Genomic DNA, 25,033 nt, shown 5'->3' with positions numbered 1-25,033 from the left:
GGCCTTGGGACTCAAGGTAAATTGTGGCAAGAGCGAGGCACTGTTCTTTGGGAATTGGGTTGTTTGATCCATTGTCCCCTTCACCATCAGGTTAGAATGCCTGAAGGTCCTGGGGATATATTTTGGAGAAGTTGGGGCATATGCCAAAAACTGAGACGAGCGTTTAACCAAGGTGAGACAGAAACTGTGCATGTGAGAGCAACGCTCCCTCTCCATTGTGGGTAAGAACCTGGCCATCAGATATGAACACTCTTGGTGTTGCTGGACATGATGGAGGTGTGGCCCATAGCTCAGTCCTGCACTGCAATGGTCACCCAAGCCAACTTCTATTTCATCTGGAGATCAAAGATGGATCATGCCCGCACCGGCACCATGTACGAAGCACTGGATAGAGGGAGAAGAAATGTCGCCCTCAGCCTGACAGCCACATTTTGTGTGTGGCCGCATCAAATTGTGCTTAGATCCTCTGTAAGCAAACATTGGGTCCAATTTTACCATCAAGTTGCGCCCGTTTACGGGCGTGAAAACTTGGTAAAGTCGGGTGTGAGGCGTGTAGCGCAATCTGCACCCGCCTCCATGCCGGTTCCCCTTTACCAAGGCCCGAAAATGGCCGTGACTGGGACCGCGCCCGAAGCAGGCATGATAGCCATTTAAATGCATTTACATGCATTTAAAGTGACTTAATGGGCTGCACGCCCAACCTTACTGACACTTCCCCCTTTACCACCGCGTTCGCCCATTCAGATTCAGCGCAAAACAGACATGCTCTACAAAAATCCGATTTGGTCGCTCCAGTTAGGGAGGAGGTAAGTGCCGTCCATCTGGTGGCTTGCTGCTTGAGATCGGTTATGGGGGGAAGGGGGGGTCCACTGCCACTCTGCCTGTGATCTGTGAGGGAGAAGGGGGATCTGCTGCCACTCTGCCTGTGATCTGTGAGGGAGGAAGGAGGGGTCAGTTGCCACTCTGCCTGAGATCGGTGAGGGAGAAGGGGGGTCTAGAACATAGAACAGTACAGCACAGAACAGGCCCTTCGGCCCACGATGTTGTGCCGAGCTTTATCTGAAACCAAGATCAAGCTATCCCACTCCCTATCATCCTGGTGTGCTCCATGTGCCTATCCAATAACCGCTTAAATGTTTCTAAAGTGTCTGACTCCACTATCACTGCAGGCAGTCCATTCCACACCCCAACCACTCTCTGCGTAAAGAACCTACCTCTGATATCCGTCCTGTATCTCCCACCACGAACCCTATAGTTATGCCCCCTTGTAATAGCTCCATCCACCCGAGGAAATAGTCTTTGAACGTTCACTCTATCTATCCCCTTCATCATTTTATAAACCTCTATTAAGTCTCCCCTCAGCCTCCTCCGCTCCAGAGAGAACAGCCCTAGCTCCCTCAACCTTTCCTCATATGACCTACCCTCCAAACCAGGCAGCATCCTGGTAAATCTCCTCTGCACTCCTTCCAGCGCTTCCACATCCTTCCTATAGTGAGGTGACCAGAACTGCACACAATATTCCAAATGTGGTCTCACCAAGGTCCTGTACAGTTGCAGCATAACCCCACGGCTCTTAAACTCCAACCCCCTGTTAATAAAAGCAAACACACTATAGGCCTTCTTCACAGCTCTATCCACTTGACTGGCAACCTTTAGAGATCTGTGGATATGGACCCCAAGATCTCTCTGTTCCTCCACAGTCTTCAGAACCCTACCTTTGACCCTGTAATCCACATTTAAATTTGTCCTACCAAAATGAATCACCTGTTGCCACTCTGCCTGTGATCTGTGAGGGAGAAGGGGGGGTCTGTTGCCACTCTGCCTGTGATCTGTGAGGGAGAAGGGGGGTCTGTTGCCACTCTGCCTGTGATCGGTGAGGGAGAAGGGGGGTCTGTTGCCACTCTGCCTGTGATCGGTGAGGGGGAAGGGGGGGTCAGTTGCCACTCTGCCTGTGATCGGTGAGGGAGAAGGGGGGTCAGTTGCCACTCTGCCTGAGATCGGTGAGGGAGAAGGGGGGTCAGTTGCCACTCTGCCTGTGATCGGTGAGGGAGAAGGGGGGTCAGTTGCCACTCTGCCTGAGATCGGTGAGGGAGAAGGGGGGTCAGTTGCCACTCTGCCTGTGATCGGTGAGGGAGAAGGGGGGTCAGTTGCCACTCTGCCTGAGATCGGTGAGGGAGGAAGGGCCTGCGATCGGTCTGGGTGGTGGAGGAGGTGGGGAGATAAAGGGGTCAGTAATGTGGGTGTGGGGCAATTCTGTGGGGGCCAGGGGGAGGCCTGGGAGGGATGTGACAGGGGCATGTTATTCTATTTTTCCGTATGCGCAGTTGGAAGTGCCAATCGGAGCCGCAGGAGTTGGGCGTGTTAAGCCCCACCCTCAGGCTTCTGCAGCGCAGTTTGGAATTGCTGATATTTTTGCAGGCAGAATGCGTATGGGGGCGCCTGAGAACGGGTCTAAAAGTCGGATCTGAAACACTCCCAGTTTCAAGTTCGCCCAGCACTTAGAATCAAAATGGTAAAATAGGGCTCCTTATGTCATTACATACTGAGGTTCTACCTGTACCTGGTGTTACGCAGGATAGGTCTGGCCATGTTGCCACAGAATGCTCGAAGTGGTTGGACCATGCTGCATCATTTTTCGTGGAAAAGTTTGTGCAGAAAAATGAGACATTAAAACAAGGCCCCATCTGCCAGCTGAGATGGATGTAAAAAATCTTAGGAAGAAGAGCAGTGGTGTTCTCCCCCGTGTCCTGGTTAACATTTATTCCTCAATTGACATCACGAAAGCAGGTGATAGAACATAGAACATTACAGCGCAGAACAGGCCCTTCGGCCCACGATGTTGCACCGACCAGTTAAAAAAAAACTGTGACCCTCCAACCTAAACCAATTTCTTTTCGTCCATGAACCTATCTACGGATCTCTTAAACGCCCCCAAACTAGGCGCATTTACTACTGATGCTGGCAGGGCATTCCAATCCCTCACCACCCTCTGGGTAAAGAACCTACCCCTGACATCGGTTCTATAACTACCCCCCCTCAATTTAAAGCCATGCCCCCTCGTGCTGGATTTCTCCATCAGAGGAAAAAGGCTATCACTATCCACCCTATCTAAACCTCTAATCATCTTATATGTTTCAATAAGATCCCCTCTTAGCCGCCGCCTTTCCAGCGAAAACAATCCCAAATCCCTCAGCCTCTCCTCATAGGATCTCCCCTCCATACCAGGCAACATCCTGGTAAACCTCCTCTGCACCCTCTCCAAAGCCTCCACATCCTTCCTGTAATGTGGGGACCAGAACTGCACACAGTACTCCAAGTGCGGCCGCACCAGAGTTGTGTACAGTTGCAACATAACGCTACGACTCCTAAATTCAATCCCCCTACCAATAAACGTGATGATTATCACATTGCTGTTTGTGGAATCTTGTTGGGTGCAATTTGGTTGCTGCAATTCCTATATTACAACAGTGACAACACTTCAAAACTTCATTGGTAAAGCGCTTTGGATATCCTGAGATTGTAAAAGGTGCTATAGAAATGCAAGTCCTTTCTTTTCCCTATCACTTGAGTTTTCGGGAATGTGATGGGGCAGACTGAATTCTGCAGTCCACCATTTCATAGCTTTCTGACACTTTAGAAAATGTTCGTGGCTTAGAGGAATAATATGCAAATTTACCAGTGTTAATTCAATCCATTGAATATATTCCTCCCTAGAAATTTGAAACCAACTAACATCTTGCTGCTGCCGGATCTCTCATTTGCAATTTGCGACTTCATCACTCCTACGTTTGTCAACGACGAAATTAAGTTCAAGATAAGGATGAAGGCGTGTAAGAACCACTGTTTAATTCACTCATTTTCTTGGGGCTTTGGCAGCTGAGTTGTTTGAAGAGAGTTTGGAAATCACTCTGGTCGGCTGCTGGGGTTACATTAGCCAGTGTCTCAGAGCTCTGGAGGGTGTGATAAAGTTTGCCTCAGCGATGAAGTGACCCAGTGGCCAATGGGCTGTTTCATATGCAGACGGTGCCTCCATAGTCGAACTGCCCAGCCAATGGCCAGCCCACCCTACTATGTACTTGAAGAATGATTTTTGGAATAAGGGCCTGCAGGATGCTGGTGTGCATCAAACTGTTGTTGCCTTTAGGAGAGGTTGGGGAAACACTGGAAGGGATGAGAAACAAAGAACAAAGAACAGTACAGCACAGGAAACAGGCCCTTCGGCCCTCCAAGCCTGTGCCGCTCCTTGGTCCAACTAGACCAATCGTTTGTATCCCTCCATTCCCAGGCTGCTCATGTGACTATCCAGGTAAGTCTTAAACGATGTCAGTGTGCCTGCCTCCACCACCCTACTTGGCAGCGCATTCCAGGCCCCCACCACCCTCTGTGTAAAAAACGTCCCTCTGATGTCTGAGTTATACTTCACCCCTCTCAGCTTGAGCCCGTGACCCCTCGTGATCGTCATCTCCGACCTGGGAAAAAGCTTCCCACTGTTCACCCTATCTATACCCTTCATAATCTTGTATACCATTAAAACGGCAGACTGGAACCCAGCAGTGTGCCATCTGGTGTCTGATTTTAAAAGCAGCAATGAACAACCAGAGTATTGCATCCAGTTCTGGTCTCCGGATGTTAGGAATGATAAGTGGGTTCCCGAAAGTGTTGCAGAGGAGATTTACCAGAATGGTTCTTGGGATGGGGGAGATTTAGCTACAAGGTTAGTTTGGAGAACCTGGGGTTGTTCTCATTGGAGCAAAGGAGACTGAGGGGAGATTGCAGAGGTGTACAAGATTATGACATATTTAGACAAAGTAGATGAAATATTCTTCCGATTGATGATACAAGGACTAGGGGCCATAGATTTACAGTTTGGGCATGAGATGCGGAGGGAAGTGAGGAAGTACGTGTTCTAGGCAGCGAATGCGACTGACCTGAAACTCTCTGCCTATGAGGGTGGTGGAAATGACAATGATTAATCATTTTTAAAGAAATTGAGTGGACACTTGAAAGAAATAAACATGCAGGTCTGTGGGGATGCCGTGGGGGAATAGGACTGATTGGATTGCTCCACAGGGATCTGATGGGCTGAATGGCCTCCTTCTGTATCACTGTGTCTCTGGACATATTGGAAGAGTAGCTTCTGTGCTGCTGGGTACAGGGGATGAGCCTCCCCAAAGCAGCAGAAAGGAATAAGTGGAAGGGAATTTGAAAATGGACAAGGAGTCAGCTATAGTCCGATAGAATAGAATATTTTCACCTTCGCCTGCAGTTATGGCAGCACAGTGATGATGTTACTGGGCAAACAATCCAGAGGCTTGAACTAATGATCAGGAGACATAAATTCAAATCATTCCCATCATGACAACTGGCAAGTTTAAATTCAGTCCATTAAATGAAGCTGGAATAAAAGAAAAGGCTTCCAACATTAATGGTGACCATGATACTACTTGTAAAAAAAAACAATCTGGGTGTGGGAACCAAGAGAAAATATTAGAGTGCTACCAGGGTGCACAAAGGGACAGAAAGCACTAGTGTAGAGAATCGTAAGTTAATAAGTGAAGTTAGAATAGGGGAGAAAGTGGTGATGTCTAAATCAGGGTTACTTTGCCTATATGTGAGTGCATGGAATACAGTAAATAAGTTTGGGGAGTTAGAGGCGCAGATTGTGATGTGGAAACATGGATGTCATAACAGCGAGAAATATGGGGTGAACCACCGCCAGTCTCAGGTACGCCCTGCATCACATTTGACACCCAGCCACTTTTTGGTGAGTTGGGAGCTTGGTGACAGTACCTGGGAGGCGGAGCTTAAACATGCCAAAGAAACTGGCTTCAGGACGTTTGGCCACCATGTCGCGGTGCACCTGGAGACGCCCTTCCCCCCCCCCCCCCCCCCCAATCCCCGCACACTCCGGCCATGCCCCCGACAACCTGGGGACATCGATGGCCTCTGAGCTCTCCTGCCCTCCGGCGTGACCAGCTCGCCAGGTCTGCACTAGTGCAGACCAGTAGTGATTCGCGTGGTGTGACATCTCGCTGGAGAGGTGGGGAGCATCCGGAAGGGGGGAAGCGTGCATGCCAAACTCCCGAATGATATTGAAATCTAGTCAATCTAGTAATGCTGATAAAGTTCATGCACTTCCTGGGCACGAAGCGGTTCACGCCACTCGAAAGGGGCAAAGAAGATAGCAAACCATTTCATGCTGGGCATCTATAGGATTCTAGCTTCACACACTACTTTCCCAACTTGCCATGCTGTTTGCCAGGCATGGCGAGGTGATAAAATTGCGCCCGTGATATTGTGACGATAACAGAGACCTGGTTCATGGAAGGGCAGGACTGGGTGTTAATTATTCCTCGGCACAAGGTGTTCAGTAAAGACAGGAAAGGAGAGGTGGCGGTATTGGTTAAAAAGAGCACTGCTGTGCTGGAGATTTCCACTAAACTGCTTTGCAACTCTTTATCACAATATTGGTGGGAAAAGTCCATTTCTCTTCATTTGAGCATTGCTGGCAAGGCTAGAATTTATTGTACATCCCTAACTGCACTCCAGATGGAGCTGGTGAGCCACCTTTTTGAACCACTACAATTCATATGGTGTGGACATACCCGCATTGCTGACAGGGTGTGTGAAAGGCCCCAGTGGGCTTTACACAGTTTAATATCGTTAGCATTCCTATTACTTACAGCAAAACCCTGACCTGAGAGTGGTGGGACAGAGCTTTACTCTGTATCTAACCTCCTTACCCTCCTGAGCCACAGGGACGGACTCAGTGCCGGAGGAACAACATTCGCCACTCTCCAGTCCTCTGGCACCATCCCCGTGGACAGCGAGGACCCAAAGATCAAAGCCAAAGGCTCTGCAATCTCATCCCTCGCCTCCCAAAGAATCCTAGGATACATTTCATCAGGCCCAGGGGACTTATCGACCTTCAGTTTATTCAAAACTGCCAATACATCCTCCCTCCGAACATCTATTTCCTCCAGCCTATTAGCCTGTAACACCTTCTCTTCCTGAAAAACATGGCCCCTCTCCTTGGTGAACACTGAAGAAAAGTATTCATTCATCACCTCGCCTATCTCTACTGATTCCATACACAAGTTCCCCCCACTGTCCTTGACCGGCCCTAACCTCACCCTGGTCATTCTTTTATTCCTCACATAAGAGTAAAAAGCCTTGGGGTTTTCCTTGATCCGACCCGCCAAGGACTTCTCATGTCCCCTCCTAGCTCTCCTCAGCCCCTTTTTCAGCTCATTCCTTGCTAACTTGTAACCCTCAATCGAGCCATCTGAACCTTGTTTCCTCATCCCTACATAAGCTTCCCTCTTCCTTTTCACAAGACATTCCACCTCTTTTGTGAACCACGGTTCCCTCACTCGGCCATTTCCTCCCTGCCTGACAGGGACATACCTATCAAGGACACCCAGTATTTGTTCCTTGAAAAAGTTCCACTTTTCATCAGTGCCTTTCCCTGACAGTTTCTGTTCCCATCTTATGCCCCCTAATTCTTGCCTAATCGCATCATAATTACCTCTCCCCCAATTGTAAGCCTTGCCCTGCCGTCCGGCCCTATCCCTCTCCATTGCAATAACAAAAGACACCGAATTGTGGTCACTATCTCCAAAGTGTTCTCCCACAACCAAATCTAACACTTGGCCCGGTTCATTTCCCAGTACCAAATCCAATGTGGCCTCACCCCTTGTCGGCCTATCCACATATTGTGTCAGGAAACCCTCCTGCACACACTGCACAAAAAGTGCCCCATCCAAACTATTCGACCTACAAAGGTTCCAATCAATATTTGGAAAGTTAAAGTCCCCCATGACAACTACCCTGTGACCCCCACACGTATCCATAATCTGCTTAGCAATTTCTTCCTCCACATCTCTATTACTATTTGGGGGCCTATAGTAAACTCCTAGCAACGTGACCGCTCCTTTCCTGTTTCTAACTGCAGCCCATATTACCTCAGTGTGCATATCCCCCTCAAAGTGCTTTTCCGCAGCCGTTAAACTATCCTTGATTAACAATGCTACTCCTCCACCTCTTTTACCAGCTTCCCTACACTTACTGAAACATCTATACCCCGGAACGTCCAACAACCATTCCTGTCCTTGTTCTACCCACGTCTCCGTAATGGCCACAACATCGTAGTCCCAAGTAGCAATCCACGCCCCAAGTTCATTCACCTTGTTCCGGATGCTCCTTGCATTGAAGTAGACACACTTCAACCCATCTTCCTGTCTACCGGTACCCACCCTTGACCTTGATACCTTCCCCAATATCTCACCACCCTCAACACTGACTTCCGGACTACAACTCCTTTTCCCACTCCCCTGACAAATTAGTTTAAATCCCCCTGAAGAGCCGTAGCAAATTTCCCTCCGAGGATATTGGTGCCCCTCTGGTTCAGGTGCACCCCGTCCTGTTTGTAGAGGTCCCACCTTCCCCAGAACGTGTTCCAATTATCCACGTATCTGAAACCCTCCCTCCTGCACCATCCCTGCAACCACATGTTTAAGTGCACTCTCTCCCTGTTCCTCAACTCGCTATCACGTGGCACCGGTAGCGTACCAGAGATGACCACGTGTTTTGTCTTTGCTCTCAGCTTCCAGCCCAGCTCCCGAAATTCCTGTTTTAAATCCCCGTCCCTTCTCTTACCTATGTCGTTGGTACCAATGTGTACCACGACTTGTGACTGTTTCCCCTCCCCCTTAAGAATCCGGAAAACACGGTCCGAGACGTCACGGACCCTGGCATCCGCTAGGCAACAAACCATCCTCGAGTCTCTTTTGCTGCCACAGAACCTCCTATCTATCCCTCTAACTAACGAGTCCCCAATAACTATTGCCCTCCCACTCTCCTCCTTACCTGGTAATTATAGACCGGTTAGTCTGACTTCGGTGGTTGGTAAATTGATGGAAAAGGTCCTTAGGGATGGGATTTACGACCATTTAGAAAGATGCGGATTAATCCGGGATAGTCAGCACGGATTTGTGAAGGGCAAATCGTGCCTCACAAATTTGATAGAATTTTTTGAGGAGGTAACTAGGTGTGTTGATGAAGGTAGGGCGGTTGATGTCATATACATGGATTTTAGTAAGGTCCCCCATGGTCGGCTTATGATGAAAGTAAGGAGGTGTGGGATAGAGGGAAAGTTGGCCGATTGGATAGGTAACTGGCTATCTGATCGAAGACAGAGGGTGGTGGTGGATGGAAAATTTTCGGACTGGAGGCAGGTTGCTAGCGGAGTGCCGCAGGGATCGGTGCTTGGTCCTCTGCTCTTTGTGATTTTTATTAATGACTTAGAGGAGGGGGCTGAAGGGTGGATCAGTAAATTTGCTGATGACACCAAGATTGGTGGAGTAGTGGATGAGGTGGAGGGGTGTTGTAGGCTGCAAAGAGACATAGATAGGATGCAAAGCTGGGCTGAAAAATGGCAAATGGAGTTTAACCCTGATAAATGTGAGGTGATTCATTTTGGTAGGACTAATTTAAATGTGGATTACAGGGTCAAAGGTAGGGTTCTGAAGACTGTGGAGGAACAGAGAGATCTTGGGGTCCATATCCACAGATCTCTAAAGGTTGCCACTCAAGTGGATAGAGCTGTGAAGAAGGCATATAGTGTGTTAGCTTTTATTAACAGGGGGTTGGAGTTTAAGAGCCGTGGGGTTATGCTGCAACTGTACAGGACCTTGGTGAGACCGCATTTGGAATATTGCGTGCAGTTCTGGTCACCTCACTATAAGAAGGATGTGGAAGCGCTGGAAAGAGTGCAGAGGAGATTTACCAGGATGCTGCCTGGTTTGGAGTGTCGGTCTTATGAGGAAAGGTTGAGGGAGCTGGGGCTGTTCTCTCTGGAGCGGAGGAGATTGAGGGGAGACTTAATAGAGGTTTATAAAATGATGAAGGGGATAGATCGAGTGAACGTTCAAAGTCTATTTCCTCGGGTGGATGGAGCTATTACAAGGGGGCATAACTATAGGGTTCATGGTGGGAGATATAGGAAGGGTATCAGAGGTAGGTTCTTCACGCAGAGAGTGGTTGGGGTGTGGAATGGACTGCCTGCAGTGATAGTGGAGTCAGACACTTTAGGAACATTTAAGCGGTTATTGGATAGGCACATGGAGCACACCAGGATGGTAGGGAGTGGGATAGCTTGATCTTGGTTTCAGATGAAGGTCGGCACAACATCGTGGGCCGAAGGGCCTGTTCTGTGCTGTAATGTTCTATGTTCTATGTTCTAACCCATATTTTACCTGCCTGGATGTGTCCCATGTGGAGATGCTGCAAAATATGGGGCCATATTCTACCAGAGGTGGTTAACTATGTAGTGTTTCCTCTGAAACAGCAACAGACTGGGTTCTGGAATTGACACCCCCCCCCCCCCCCCCCCCCTCCAGTTTCTGTCATTCAGATAAATTATTTACAGATTAATAGAGATCATTTTTCTTTTTCTCTCTGCCAGATTCGAAGGTCTGGATGGCACCAGAGGCACTGGAAAGGTTGCCGATTTTGAAAAGCGACATCTGGTCATTAGGGTGTATATTACTGGAGATGATGACATGCGGCACCATGGATGTACACGCCCTTTTCCACTTCATTATCTGTGACTTCCTCGGGGTAGCATTTTAAAAATATATATTGTTTCATTTCGTCTTCTGCTGCTGACACTTGCTGGGATGCTGGCTCCATGGGCACTGACACTCCCTGAGTGATGGTTTCCATAGGCACTGACTCATTGTAGTATTGGTCCCAAGACCTCTGTTTGCTTTGAGATGGCTTGCTGGAATGCCAACAGGCTTGTGGGATGTGTTGGTATTTAAAGGGGCCACCCAGAGGGAGTCAGTATTTACAGGATGACTGTGGTCAGTAATTAAAGGATGCCCCAGGTGTGAGGTGGTATTTGCAGGGGTCCCCTGGAAGTGAGTCACTATGCAAAGATGGTCCCCAGGGAGTGTAACCGTACTTATAAGGAGCAGATTGCCCAACTATCATTGGTGTTTCTGGCATTATTGGCCATCACTCATCCCTCCCCACAGCCTGCATGAACTACAGGGTTTTGGTTTGTATCAGAGTTCTGTACTGGGTAGGATCCTGGTGTAAATATGGGATAGTGACCCTGTGGACTCTCAGTCCCTGTGGAGCCCACAAAACTGTAAAATCACCCCCCCGTCCCCCGTATCAAAACAATGCCAAGATAGGTATGTAGAATTCTGAGGGAACACTAACTGGGGGTATCTTTTTAAGGTTGTTTCTTTGATGTGCATGCCAATTGGTGCAAATGTATTTTCCAAATTCTCTATCACAAGAAGGATGACTTTGAACAGCTGGTCAAGATAATCAGGACTGACTGGAAAAATGTGGACTCCATCCTGGAGAAACTCCATGTGGAGAAGAAATACACGTCCAGCCTTTGCAAGTTGGTACAGCTCATGTTGGAACCAGATCCTGCTGTTAGAATCAATGTGACGTAAGCAGCTGTAAGGGGGGTGTGACCAACATATTAATGTTGCATGCCAAACTCGAATTTAAGCAACAGCTTCAGGGTGGTTTATATACAGAATAACTGATACCCGGGAGTGAGTTACAGACTGGAATCTAATCGAGGGGTTCGGGTGGTTTATATATAGAATAACTGATACCCGGGAGTGAGTTACAGACTGGAATCTAATCGAGGGGTTCGGGGTGGTTTATATATAGAATAACAGATACCCGGGAGTGAGTTACAGACTGGAATCTAATCGAGGGGTTCAGGGTGGTTTATATATAGAATAACAGATACCCGGGAGTGAGTTACAGACTGGAATCTAATCGAGGGGTTCGGGGTGGTTTATATATAGAATAACAGATACCCGGGAGTGAGTTACAGACTGGAATCTAATCGAGGGGTTCGGGTGGTTTATATATAGAATAACAGATACCCGGGAGTGAGTTACAGACTGGAATCTAATCGAGGGATTGGGGTGGTTTATATATAGAATAACAGATACCCGGGAGTGAGTTACAGACTGGAATCTAATCGAGGGATTGGGGTGGTTTATATATAGAATAACAGATACCCGGGAGTGAGTCATAGACTGGAATCTAATCGAGGGGTTCGGGGTGGTTTATATAAAGAATAACAGATACCCGGGAGTGAGTTACAGACTGGAATCTAATCTAGGGGTTCGGGGTGGTTTATATAAAGAAAAACAGATTCCCAGTAGTGCGTTACTTGGCTTACCTTCACTGCTTTCCTTCCTTGGTCATTTCATCAAGCAACCTTTCATCCTTGTAGTGATTTTAACCTCCACTTCAACCCAATCCGTTCTGTGTTCTCTGCCTTCCATCCTCTCTTATCCAAATAAACTCCCCAACCCATATTCACAGCGACCCACTTGACTGTGCAATCTCACATGGCCTTGTTACCCCTATGACAGATTAAGCCATCTCTGATCACTTTCTTGTAATCACACTCCCCTTATATCCCTCCTCCAAGTCACAATCTTTTTTTCCCTGGACGTGCTCTCTCCCAGTTCACCTGCAGCTGTGCTCTCAAAATCCCAACTCTCTCGCCTTTGATCTTACATTTGGTGCAACATTTCTGCAGTTACTGATTTGTTGAATTGTGCCTTCAACTGCACCTTTGATGCCCTTGGCCCGATTAAACCATTGCTGTCTCTCACCCTGGGTGTTCCCCATTATATACTCTAATTTCCAACCCCTCACAGATGCCATCAAATGGCACTTACTCAGCAATAGCCTAATGCTCGATTTTGGTTCCGGTCACGTGATATGAAAGCAACATTTGACTTAATCAAAGAGCACACTAGCAAAATTGAAATCAAATGGAATCAGGAACAACTCTGCACTGACTGGAGTCATAGCTATCAACAGAAAAATGGTTCTGGTTGTTCAACGCTAACATCTCAACCCTTGGACATAACTGCAGAAGCCCCTAAGGAAAGACTCACATTTTCAGCTGCTTCCATGAATAGCCTTCCCTCCACGAAAAGGTCAGAAGTGGGAATGTTTCCCAATGGTTGTTCCCTCTACACTGTCCTATCAAACACTCTTAGAGCATGTACATCTAGGGTCAGGTATAGAGTAAAGCTTCATCTCTCCATCTAACCCTATGACAGTCCCACATTGGTGCAGCATGGGTTAGATACAGAATATTCCATGTGTCACAATGCATCTCAATAGCCTGTCACTTCAGTCCTACCACTTGCAGCTCTCCCAAGGTGGCCAACATGGGATTACCTGTTAGCACTCAAATAGCTCTGGGCAATCTGAAAGTTGGCTCTTTCAGCCTGGGTTGGGTTTGGGCCTGTGATTAGTTGGAACCTCTGTCTGATCCATACACAAGTTTGTGAAAAATTAACATACTTTAATCTACACATGTGGGTGGCACGGTAGCACAGTGGTTAGCGTTAGGGACCCGGGTTCGATTCCTGGGCTTGGGTCACTCTGTGTGGAGTTTGCATGTTCTCCCCGTGTCAGCGTGGGTTTCCTCCAGGTGCTCCAGTTTCCGCCCACAGTCTGAAAGACATGCTGGTTTGGTGGATCGACCCGAACAGGTGCCGGAGTGTGGCGACTTGGGGAATTTCACAGTAACTGCATTGCAGTGTTAATGTAAGCCTTACTTGTGACTAATAAATAAACTTTAAAAACGTTATGTTTGATCTGTGTTTCTCTGAAGGGCACTCTTGGACCTACAGTATGTGAAAGAATCATTGATCATCTGCGGCTCTTCTCTGTCTGGAATAAAGAAGACACCAATCGGCACAGAACACTTGCCTTACAGACAAGGCATTGATAAGCTACTCGGTAAGTAGCACCTGAACCTCAATCCAGCACCAAAGGTAATTAATTCCTTCAGTTGCTGGTCCATTGTTTTTAACTGGGATAAAGTATTCCAAGGAATCGTTCTACTGAAAAGGGTATATTTTTCAGCTGGTCCTGTTCACAGATAAATCTTTATCATACAATGCCGAGTTTCTTACTCTGTATGTCATCTTAACACTAGCATTAACATGTTATGCTACCTGTTTTGCACAGCTGCAGCATTGGACAGGTAATATACCCAGCATGGAGGGAAATCATAAAACACACTCAGAGACACCTCCCACACACACAAGCACGGGGGCACCCCCACACTATACTTACATTTGCACCCCTGTCGGATTCCCCTCAGCTAATTCCCGTTTTGCAATGGTTGTTGTAAACCTCGCCGAGATGACGTCATGTCGGTGGGATGGGGGGGGCGGGGGTGCGGGTTCCTGACCTGGGAGGAATTGGGTTTACCAATTCTTACCTAATTACTGGAAACTAAGTGTACACCCACTTGAGAATTATGTCTGAGTATCTTAACCCAATTCGTTAAAAATATCTAGGAGCTTGAATTCTACCCCAATGCTACCCAAAGATGTGCGGGTTAGGTTGATTGGCCATGCTAAAAATTGCCACTTAGTGTTCTGAGATGTGTAGGTTAGAGGGATTAGCGGGTAAATATGTAGGGATATGGGGGTAGGGTCTGGGTGGGATTGTGGTCGGTGCAGACTCGATGGGCCGAATGGCCTCCTTTTGCACTGTAGGGTTTCTATGATTCTATGAACTGAATATGAAATGCCTGTAGGGGAACAGGCAAAGGCCATTTAATCCAATGTGCCTGCTCTATCATTCAGTTAGATCACAACTGATGTGTGTATTAACCCCAATCACAAGCTTAGATTTTATAACCCTAAATACACAACAAAAATCCATCTGTTTCGAAATTTTCAATTGACCCCCAGCTTCATCAGTTTCTTGGGGGAGAGAGTACCAGATTTCCGTTACCCTCTGTGTGACGAAAGGTTTTGCTGCAACACTTTGAATAGCCGAGATCTAAATTTAAGGCTAAACACCCTTGTCCAAGAGTCCAACATGGTTCTCTCTTGACCTGATCAACTGTTTTAATCGTCTTAAACATATCAATCAGATCACCCATAAATTTTGACATTCAAGGGAGTATAAGCCTAGTTTGAATAACTTGTTCCCACAATTTGATCCCTTGAGCCACCGTATCAAAGAAACATTTAACTTTTCAAACCTATTTTCGAACGTCATTCAATGAGTTCATGGCACATCAGCGACCTGATTCTATCTATCCCTTTTTCCCCATATCCCTTAATACCATCAGTTAACAAACATCTATCAATCTCTGATTTAAAATTGACATTTGATCCAGCATCCATTGGTCTTCATGGCACGGGTGGCACCGTGGTGTGCCTGGGTCTCCTCCGGGTGGTTTGATTTCCTCCCACTGTCTAAAGATCCCTTAGTGTCCAAAGATGTGCATGTTAGGTGGAATAGCCATGGTAAATGTGTGGGGTTACGAGGATAGGGTGGAAGAAATGGACTGGGTCTTTCAAAGAGAGCGCAGACATTATGGGCTAGATGGCCTCTTACTGCATTGTAGGGCACTCTGTTTCCACTGTCATGCCGGCAGGGCAGGGCATGATAGAGCTGTCAATGCTGGCTGCAAGGACACCCTGATCTGTGTTGAAAAGAAACGTCTCCTTGCCACCCACCCTCCCACAAACATTGGGGCACCCGCAACCCCTCCTCCCCCGACCCCACACACACACACGCACACACACACGCACAAACACCTCACACACACACATGGAAACACCTTACACACACACACACCTCACACACACTCACTCACTCACTCACACACACACACACAAACACCTCACACACACACATGGAAACACCTCACACACACTCAGAGACACCTCCCACACACACACACCTCACACACACTCACTCACTCACTCACACACACACAAACACCTCACACACACACATGGAAACACCTCACACACACTCAGAGACACCTCCCACACACACACACCTCACACACACTCACTCACTCACTCACACACACACAAACACCTCACACACACACATGGAAACACCTCACACACACACACACACTCACTCACTCACACTCACCTCACACACACACATGGAAACACCTCACACACACACACTCACTCACTCACTCACTCACTCACCTCACACACACACAGAAACACCTCACACACACACTCACTCACTCACTCACACCTCACACACACACAGAAACACCTCACACACACACTCACTCACTCACTCACACACACACACACACAAACACCTCACACACACACATGGAAACACCTCACACACACACACTCAGAGACACCTCCCACACACACAAGCACGGGGGCACCCCCACACTATACTTACATTTGCACCCCTGCCGGATTCCCCTCAGCTAATTCCTGCTTTGCAATGGTTGTTGTAAACCTCGCTGAGATGATGTCATGTCGGTGAGATGGGGGGGGGGGGGGGGGGGGGGGGGGGGCGGGGGTGCGGGTTCCTGATCTGGGAGGAACATATGGCTCGAAAGCTGGCGAGAATCTTCTTTTATGATTCTCGTGAAATTTTGCGCCCTCATTGCTGTTTGCGCTCATGGCGAACACGGACATAAAATTGCTCCCTCTCTATCTGACCGATCTCCTCGTGTGCCATAATGACTCCATGACTCTACCCTTCCTGTTCCCCTCAATATCCAGAAAACTGATCAAGTCATCTCTTTACCATCCAAATTCCAGGGAATACAAGCCTAGTTTGTGTAATCCCATTTCATGAATTAATTTTTGGAATCCAGGCATCATTCTAGTAAATCTGTGCTGCACTCCCTCCAAGATCACTATTTCCATCTTAAGGTTTAGTACCCGGAACAATGGAGATAGGCGTGTGAGCAGAATGGGAGCGTGTGCATACAGGGAGCTGGAAGGTGTGTACATGTGTGAGTATACATAGAGGGCGGGATTTTGCGGCCTCGCTTGAGCAAGACCAGAAATTCCCACCCGAGGTCAATGGACATTTCCGTTCTCCGCCCCTCGCCCGCTCCGATTCCGTGGCGGGTGGGGTGGTAGAATTCCGCAAGAGTGTCGGAAGGCATGTGTATGGAGCAGGAGTTATAATTTGCTACCTGTTGGAGATGTATGGACATATGTCTGATCTCCCCAAGTATAAAATCTAAATACCCCTGTCTGTTTTGTTGCAGAATTTATGCTGTTGCAAATTGACATAGAAGAAATTCAGAAGACGGCTCTGAAATACATAGTTTACTTGTTGTATGAACCTGAGGGTAAGTGAGTGTTGTGTCCATCAGTACAGTACGCGAGTAACAACCAAGTTCACCAGCCCTGCAGGTCATGGGTTTGGAAAGTGCTGTTAAAGGAGCCTTGGTGAATTGTTTGGGGACTCAGGAGGTGAGATTGAGATTGTCGAGCGGTGTTCATTCATCCGTTGTCGTAGCGTCTGCATGGTTTCCCCAATGTACCATGCCTCGGGACATCCTTTCCTGCAGCGTATCAGGTAGACAACGTTGGCCGAGTTGCAAGAGTATGTACCGTGTACCTGGTAGATGGTGTTCTCACGTGAGATGATGGCATCCGTGTCGATGATCCGGCACGTCTTGCAGAGGTTGCTGTGGCAGGGTTGTGTGGTGTCATGGTCACTGTTCTCCTGAAGGCTGCTCGACAATCACCAGGCAAAACTGTTCTCTTCCTGTGGGGGAGCACTTCAGCAGTCACGGGCATTCAGCCTTGGATCTTCAGGTAAGCGTTCTCCAAGGCGGCCTTCACGACACACGACAGCGCAGAGTCGCTGAGCAGAAACTGATAGCCAAGTTCCGCACACATGAGGACGGCCTAAACCGGGATGTTGGATTTATGTCACATTATCAGTAACCCCCACAGCTCGCCCCTGGTCTTGCATAATCTCACCAGCTGTTCTGTCTGGAGACAATACACATCTCTTTAACCTGTGTTTAATGTTCCCTCCAACCACATTATCTGTACCTTTTAAGACCTGGCTGGCTGTAGAGATTTGCATTCTAATTAGTATTCTGTAACTTGATTTCTGTGTCTGTGCACTGTTGGAGAACAGAGACCACTCCATCTGACGAAGGAGCAGCACGCTCCGAAAGCTTATGGTATTTGCTACCAAATAAACCTGTTGGACTTTAACCTGGTGTTGTGAGACTTCTTACTGTGCTTACCCCAGTCCAACGCCGGCATCTCCACATCATGTTTAATTTAGTGCCCAGGTCCTCAATCTCTATATAAACCTTTTACATGGACCTCAACAATGGGTTTCCGCCCCCTCCCACTGTAAGTTCCCCTCCAGTCCAGAGCAGATGTCCTGAATCCTGGCACCGGGCAGGCAACAGAGCCCAGTACCAAATCCAGTGTAGTCCCTTCTCTAGTCGGACTATCTACATATTGTTCCAAAAAACCTTCCTGGACACACTTAACAAATTCCTCACCATCCTGACCCCTAGCCCTAAGGGATTTCCAGTCACTATGAGGAAAATGAAAGTCTCCCACACACAACAACCCTATTATTTCTACATCTGTCCAGAATCTGCTTACATATCCATTCTTCAACTTCCCTTGGGCTGTTGGGAGGCCTGTAGTACACCCCCATCATAGTGACTGCCCCCTTCCTGTTTCTGAGCTCTACCCACAGTGTCTCATTACATGATTCTTCCAAGATGGCCTCCCTCTGTACAGCTGTAATATGTTCCCTAACCGGTATTACAACTCCCCCACCTCTCTTGCCTTCGCCCCTGTCTTGCCTAAAACACCGATATCCCAGAACATTTAGCTGACAGTCCTGTCCTTTTTTTAACCAAGTCAAGTGGAGTTTAAGCCTCCAAGAGGAAACTTGCTTGAATTGGAACTTATAGAGATGGATTAGCAGTTAAGAATTGTAGCTTGTCATGATTAAGCAGTTCAGTTGGTAAAAGTTAAGCTAATTCTTTCATTATAGTTAAACTGTATTGTTAAATAAAGTTTGTTCTGAGAAAAGCTTTCTAGTGTGCCAATAGAATCACACCTGGAGTGAAATACATTATCCTCACACAAATGCCAAAATAGAAAAACTGTTGTGGTCTGGTCAGGCTTTATAATATACCTTGGGGTTTCTGATCTGCACCTTAACAAATGTAACTTTGGTCATTTACTTTGCAGTGTTTGAGGCCAGTGAACAGATCATTCCAGTCCTGATTTCTGTTTTGAAGCACCACAAAGACAGCTTGGAGTTGCAGGCTCGGGTTTGTCGGATATTCATGAAATTTGCAGTTAAAGGTAGGACAGTAAAATTTATAAAGCTGTGCCTGGTTGAGAGCTCTCTGAACAAGACCTTCAGTTTCTTCTGTTGCACTCGTGCCTGAGACCTGATGGCTGCATGAGCACATAAACCAGCCTAACTCACTCGTGTAAAACTGAAGGAGTGCTGCACTGTCAGACACTCAGCACAAAGGGAGTGCTACAGAGCCAGAGGGACAATAGTGAGGGAGTGCTGATGTTAGAGGTGCCGTTCTGAGGGAGTGCTGCACTCCAGAAACCCTTTCTTTTGGACAAACGATGATAAACTGTGGCCCCAACTATCTTCACATGTTAATGTAAAAGATTCCAGGGCACGATTGAAATATAATCTCGGGAGTTCACCCTGGTGTCCTGGCCAATATTTTTTCCCAATTGACATCACGAGCAATACTGTGCATGTGTGTCAGTATTTCTAATCAGTGAGTGTATATGAATATTGCAGAAATACCATGCGCTGTCCTGACTGTCTCTTGATTCCCTGCAGCCATAGAAGACAGTGTGGAAGAAGGTATTTTGTTCAGTGACACTGTGATCAGTACCATTCTTTCCGTAATGGATACACAGTGGAAATGTGTGGAGCTCCAGCAAGTCATCTGTAACCTCCTCATGGTACTGGCAGGAAGCGGTAGGTTTGTACACTGACAGATCAGTTCATTGTGTGGTGTGAGAAGTGAAATCATAGAGACCATTCAGCCCATTGAATCCATGCCAGCTCTCTGCAGAGCAATTAGTCAGTCCCATTCCCCCAGCCGGGCAAGTATAGTTCCCTTAAGTGTCCATCTTTTGAAATCATTAATCACCTACACTTTCAACAGCATCATAGGCAGCGAGTTCCAGGACATTACCATTCACTGCACAAAATATGTCCGTATAAAATTCGTCACATCGTAGGTACAGAATTCAGGAAAAGGGAGTGTGAGGAGGTACTGGAGGTTCTGACGGGCTTAAAATGAATTGCATCCCAGGCTACTGTAGGAGGTGAGGCAGGAAATTCTAGGGGCTCTGACTCAAATTCTTAATTCCTCTCTGGCCACAGGGGAGGATGACTAATGTGGTTCCACTTTTCAGGAAGGGTGGTCGAGGAAATTACAGACCAGTGAGTCTCAAGTCAGTGGTATGGAAACTATTGGAGAATATTCTGAAGGAGAGAATTAATCTCTGCTTGGAAAGGCATGGATTCATTAGAGATATTGATGTGGAGATGCCGGCGTTGGACTGGGGTAAACACAGTAAGAAGTCTAACAACACCAGGTTAAAGTCCAACAGGTTCATTTGGTAGCAAAAGCCACTAGCTTTCGGAACAGGCTGTTCCTTCGTCAGGTGGGTGGGAGTTCTGATCACAAACAGGGCACAAAGACACAAACTCAATTTACATGAATAATGATTGGAATGTGAGTCTTTACAGCTAATCAAGTCTTAAAGGTACAGACAATGTGAGTGGAGGGAGCATTAAGCACAGGTTAAAGAGATGTGTATTGTCTCCAAAAGGACAGCTAGTGAGATTTTGCCCATCCAGGCAAGTTGTGGGGGTTACAGATAGTATGACACGAACCCAATATCCCGGTTGAGGCCGTCCTCATGTGTGCGGAACCTGGCTATCAGTCTCTGCTATCTATTCATTAGAGATAGTCAGCATAGCTTTGTTAGAAGGGGGTCATGCCTAACAAACCTGATGGAATGTTTTGAAAATGTGACTGAGTGTGTGGATGAGGGAAGTGCAGTTGATACGGTTTATATGGACTTTAGCAAAGCCTTTGACAAGGTCCCACGTGAGAGACTGATTGAGAAGTTGAAGCACATGGAATTCAGGGAAACCTGGTGAGATGGATCTGAAACTGGTTCAGTAACAGGACACAAAAGGTTAGGGTGATGGTAGAAGGCTGAAATGAATGAATTAGTTGCACATATAAATGTAAAGGGGTATGATATAGTTGGCATTACGGAGACATGGCTCCAAGGTGACCAAGGATGGGAACAGAACCTTGAGGGCTATTCAGTTTTTAAGAAGGACAGGTAGAAAGAAAAAGTTGGTGGTGGTGCATTGTTGATTAAAGATGATATTGATAAGTTTGCCGATGATACAAAGATAGGTGGAGGGGCAGGTAGTATTGAGGAGGTGGGGAGGCTGCAGAAAGATTTAGACAGTTTAGGAGAGTGGTCCAAGAAGTGGCTGATGAAATTCAACGTGGGCAAGTGCGAGGTCGTGCACTTTGGAAAAAAGAATAGAGGCATGGACTATTTTCTAAACGGTGACAAAATTCATAATGCTAAAGTGCAGAGGGACTTGGGAGTCCTAGTCCAGGATTCTCTAAAGGTAAACTTGCAGGTTGAGTCCGTAATTAAGAAAGCAAATGTAATGTTGTCATTTATCTCAAGAGGCTTGGAATACAAAAGCAGGGATGTACTTCTGAGGCTTTATAAAGCACTGGTTAGGCCCCATTTGGAATACTGTGAGCAATTTTGTGCCCCACACCTCAGGAAGGACATACTGGCACTGGAGCGGGTCCAGCGGAGATTCACACGGATGATCCCAGGAATGGTAGGCCTGACATACGATGAACGTCTGAGGATCGTGGGATTATATTCATTGGAGTTTAGGAGGTTGAGGGGAGATCTGATAGAGACTTACAAGATAATGAACGGCTTAGATAGGATGGACGTAGGGAAGTTGTTTCCATTAGCTGGGGAGACTAGGACGCGGGGGCACAGCCTTAGAATAAAAGGGAGTCACTTTAGAACAGAGATGAGGAGAAATTTCTTCAGCCAGAGAGTGGTAGGTCTGTGGAATTCATTGCCACAGAGGGCTGTGGAGGCCGAGACATTGAGCGTCTTCAAGACAGAAATGGATAAATTCTTGATTTCTCGAGGAATTAAGGGCTATGGGGAGAGAGCGGGTAAATGGAGTTGAAATCAACCATGATTGAATGGTGGAGTGGACTCGATGGGCCGAATGGCCTTACTTCCGCTCCTATGTCTTATGGTCTTATGATACGATATTGAGGAAATATATTAGCATAGATGATGTGGAACCTGTATGGGTCAAATTAAGAAACAACTAGGGACAAAAACATTGGTGGGGGTGGTGGGAGAATTAGACAGGAAATCAGACATGCATGTGTTAAAGGAACATCTGTGATTATGGGCGATAATAATCTGCATTTAGATTGGGAGAGTCAAATTAGTCACAGTACAGTTGAGGAGGAGTTTCCGAGTGTATCTGGGAAGGATTTCAGGAGCAATATGTTGAGGAACCAACAAGGGAACCAGCCATCTTGGACTGGGTGTTGTGCAATGAGAAAGGATTAGTTGGCAATCTAGTTGTGAGAGAACCCTTGGGGACGAGTGACCATAATACGGTAGAATTCTTTGTCAAGGTGGATAATGATGTAGTTGATTCTGAGACAAGGGTCCTGAATCTCAATAAAGGTAACTATGATGATATGAAGCATGAATTGGCCATGATGGACTGGGAAACATTATTGAAAGGAAAGATAATGGACAGCCAATGGCAGGCATTTAAAGAACGAATAGGTGAACTCCAGAAGTTGTTTATTCCTGTTTGACGCAAGAGTGGGGAGGGAATTGTGGCCAAACCAAGGCTTACAAGGGAAATTAGAGATAGTATCAGATTCAAGGAAGAAGCTTACAAGAAAAAACAATAGGATTGGGAGCAGTTTAAAATTCAGCAAAGGAAGACCAAGGGATTGATTAAGAAGGAAAAAATAGAGTGTGAAAGTAAGCTATAGATATGTAAAGAGAAAAAGATTGACAAAAACGAATGTAAGCCTCAAGTCAGAAAGGGGAGAATTCATAATGGGGAATAAAGAAATGGCTGAGGAATTAAATTCGTACTTTGCTTTTGTCTTCACAAAGGAAGACATGAATAATGTACCAGAAGTTCTGAGAGAAACAAGTTTCAGTGAGGAGCTGAAGGAAATCAGCATTAGTAGAGAAATTATTTTGGGGAAATTGATGGGATTGAAGATGGATAAATCTCTAGGTCCTGATAATCTTCATCCCAGAGTACTTAAGGAAGTGGCCCTGGAAATAGTAGACCCATTAAAAAGCAGGACCTCGAGGGTTGTAATCTCAGGATTACTCCCTGTGCCACGTGCCAGTGAGGCTAGGAATAGGAAGATAGTGCAACTCAACACGTGGTTAAACAGCTGGTGTAGGAGGGAGGGTTTCAGATATCTGGACTATTGGGGTCTCTTCCGGGGCAGATAGGACCTGTACAAGAAGGATGAATTGCATCTAAACTGGAAGGGCACAAATATTCTGGCCAGGAGGTTTGCACGGGAGAATTTAAACTAGTTTGGCAGGGGGGTGGGAACCAAAGCAAACGTGATTTAGCTGAAGGGGAACCAGAGAGTCGGGCCAGTAAGACTCAGAGAAACTGCAGGCAGGGTGGGATTGCTAATCAGAGAGGGTCTGGGGGTGGATTGAATGCGAGAAGTGTAACAGGTAAGGCAGATGAACTTAGAGCTTGGATTAGTACTTGGAACTACGATGTTGTTGCCATTACAGAGACTTGGTTAAGGGAAGGACAGGATTGGCAGCTTAACATTCCAGGATAAAGATGTTTCAGGCGGGATAGAGGGGGATGTAAAAGGGTTGAGGGAGTTGCACTACTGGTTAAGGAGAGTATTACAGCTGTGCTCCGGGAGGACACCTCGGTGGGCTCATACAGCGAGGCAATATGGATAGAGCTCAGGAATAGGAAAGGTGCAGTCACAATGTTGGGGGTTTACTATAGGCCGCCCAACTGCCAGCAGGAGATTGAGGAACAGATATGTAGGCAGATTTTGGCCAGGTGTAAAAGTAACAGGGTTGTTGTGGTGGGAGATTTTAATTTCCCCTATATTGACTGGGACTCACTTAGTGCCAGGGCTGTGGATGAGGCAGAGTTTGTAAGGAGCATCCAGGAGGGCTTCCTGAAACAGTATGTAGATAGGCCAACTAGGGAAGGGGCCATACTGGCCCTGGTATTGGGGAATGAGCCCAGCCAGGTGGTCAATGTTTCACTAGGGGAGCAGTTGGGGAACAGTGACCAGAATTCAGTAAGCTTTGAGGTACTGATGGATAAAGATAAGTGTAGTCCTCACGTTAAGGTGCTAAATTGGGTGAAGGCTAATTACAACAATATTAGGCAGGAACTGAAGAATGTAGATTGGGGGCAGATGTTTGAGGGCAAATCAACATCTGGCATGTGGGAGGCTTTCAAGTGTAAGTTGATATCAGGATCGGCACATTCTTGTAAGGATGAAGGATAAGTATGGCAAGTTTTGGGAACCTTGGATAACGAGAGATATTGTGAGCCTAGTCAAAGAGAAAAAGGAAACATTTGTCAAAGCTAGGAGGCTGGGAACACACGAAGCAAGTATGGAATACAAGGAAAGTAGAAAGAAACTTAAGCAAGGAATAAGAAGGTCTAAAAGAGGTCATGAAAAAGCATTGGCCAGCAGGATTAAGGAAAATCCCAAGGCTTTTTATATATATATAAAGAGCAAGAGGGTAGCCAGGGAGAGCGTTGGCCCACTCAAGGACAAGGGAGGGAATCTATGTGTGGAGCCAGAGGAAATGGGCGAACTATTAAATGAATACTTTGCATCAGTATTCACCAAAGAGAAGGACTTGGTGGATGATGAGTCTGGGAAAGGGTGTGTAGATAGTTTGAGTCATGTTGAGATCAGAAAGGAGGAGGTATTGGGGTTCTTGAGAAACATTAAGGTAGACAAGTCCCCAGGGCCTGATGGGATATACCCCAGAATACTGAGAGAGGTAAGGGAGGAAATTGCTGGGGCCTTGAGAGAAATCTTTGTATCCTCACTGGCTACAGG

At 46.8% G+C, this 25,033-nt stretch overlaps 1 protein-coding gene across 1 annotated transcript in view; it reads left to right on the top strand.

Annotated features, from left to right (window-relative positions):
* The window catches only part of LOC144503038 (serine/threonine kinase-like domain-containing protein STKLD1), a 61,431-nt gene that overhangs the window by 15,025 nt on the left and 21,373 nt on the right, over positions 1-25,033 (top strand). Inside the window, exons 5-11 of the mRNA XM_078227539.1 lie at positions 3,715-3,830; positions 10,466-10,620; positions 11,310-11,470; positions 13,682-13,809; positions 17,084-17,167; positions 19,056-19,172; positions 19,678-19,818. Of these exons, the coding sequence (XP_078083665.1) occupies positions 3,715-3,830; positions 10,466-10,620; positions 11,310-11,470; positions 13,682-13,809; positions 17,084-17,167; positions 19,056-19,172; positions 19,678-19,818 (902 nt within the window). The remainder of the gene's footprint in view (positions 1-3,714; positions 3,831-10,465; positions 10,621-11,309; positions 11,471-13,681; positions 13,810-17,083; positions 17,168-19,055; positions 19,173-19,677; positions 19,819-25,033) is intronic.

Source organism: Mustelus asterias, chromosome 13 (genome assembly GCF_964213995.1).
Source record: "Mustelus asterias chromosome 13, sMusAst1.hap1.1, whole genome shotgun sequence".
Taxonomy (NCBI): domain Eukaryota; kingdom Metazoa; phylum Chordata; class Chondrichthyes; order Carcharhiniformes; family Triakidae; genus Mustelus; species Mustelus asterias.
The sequence above is the reverse complement of the archived record's forward strand: the minus strand, read 5'-3'. Positions and strand labels throughout refer to the sequence as shown.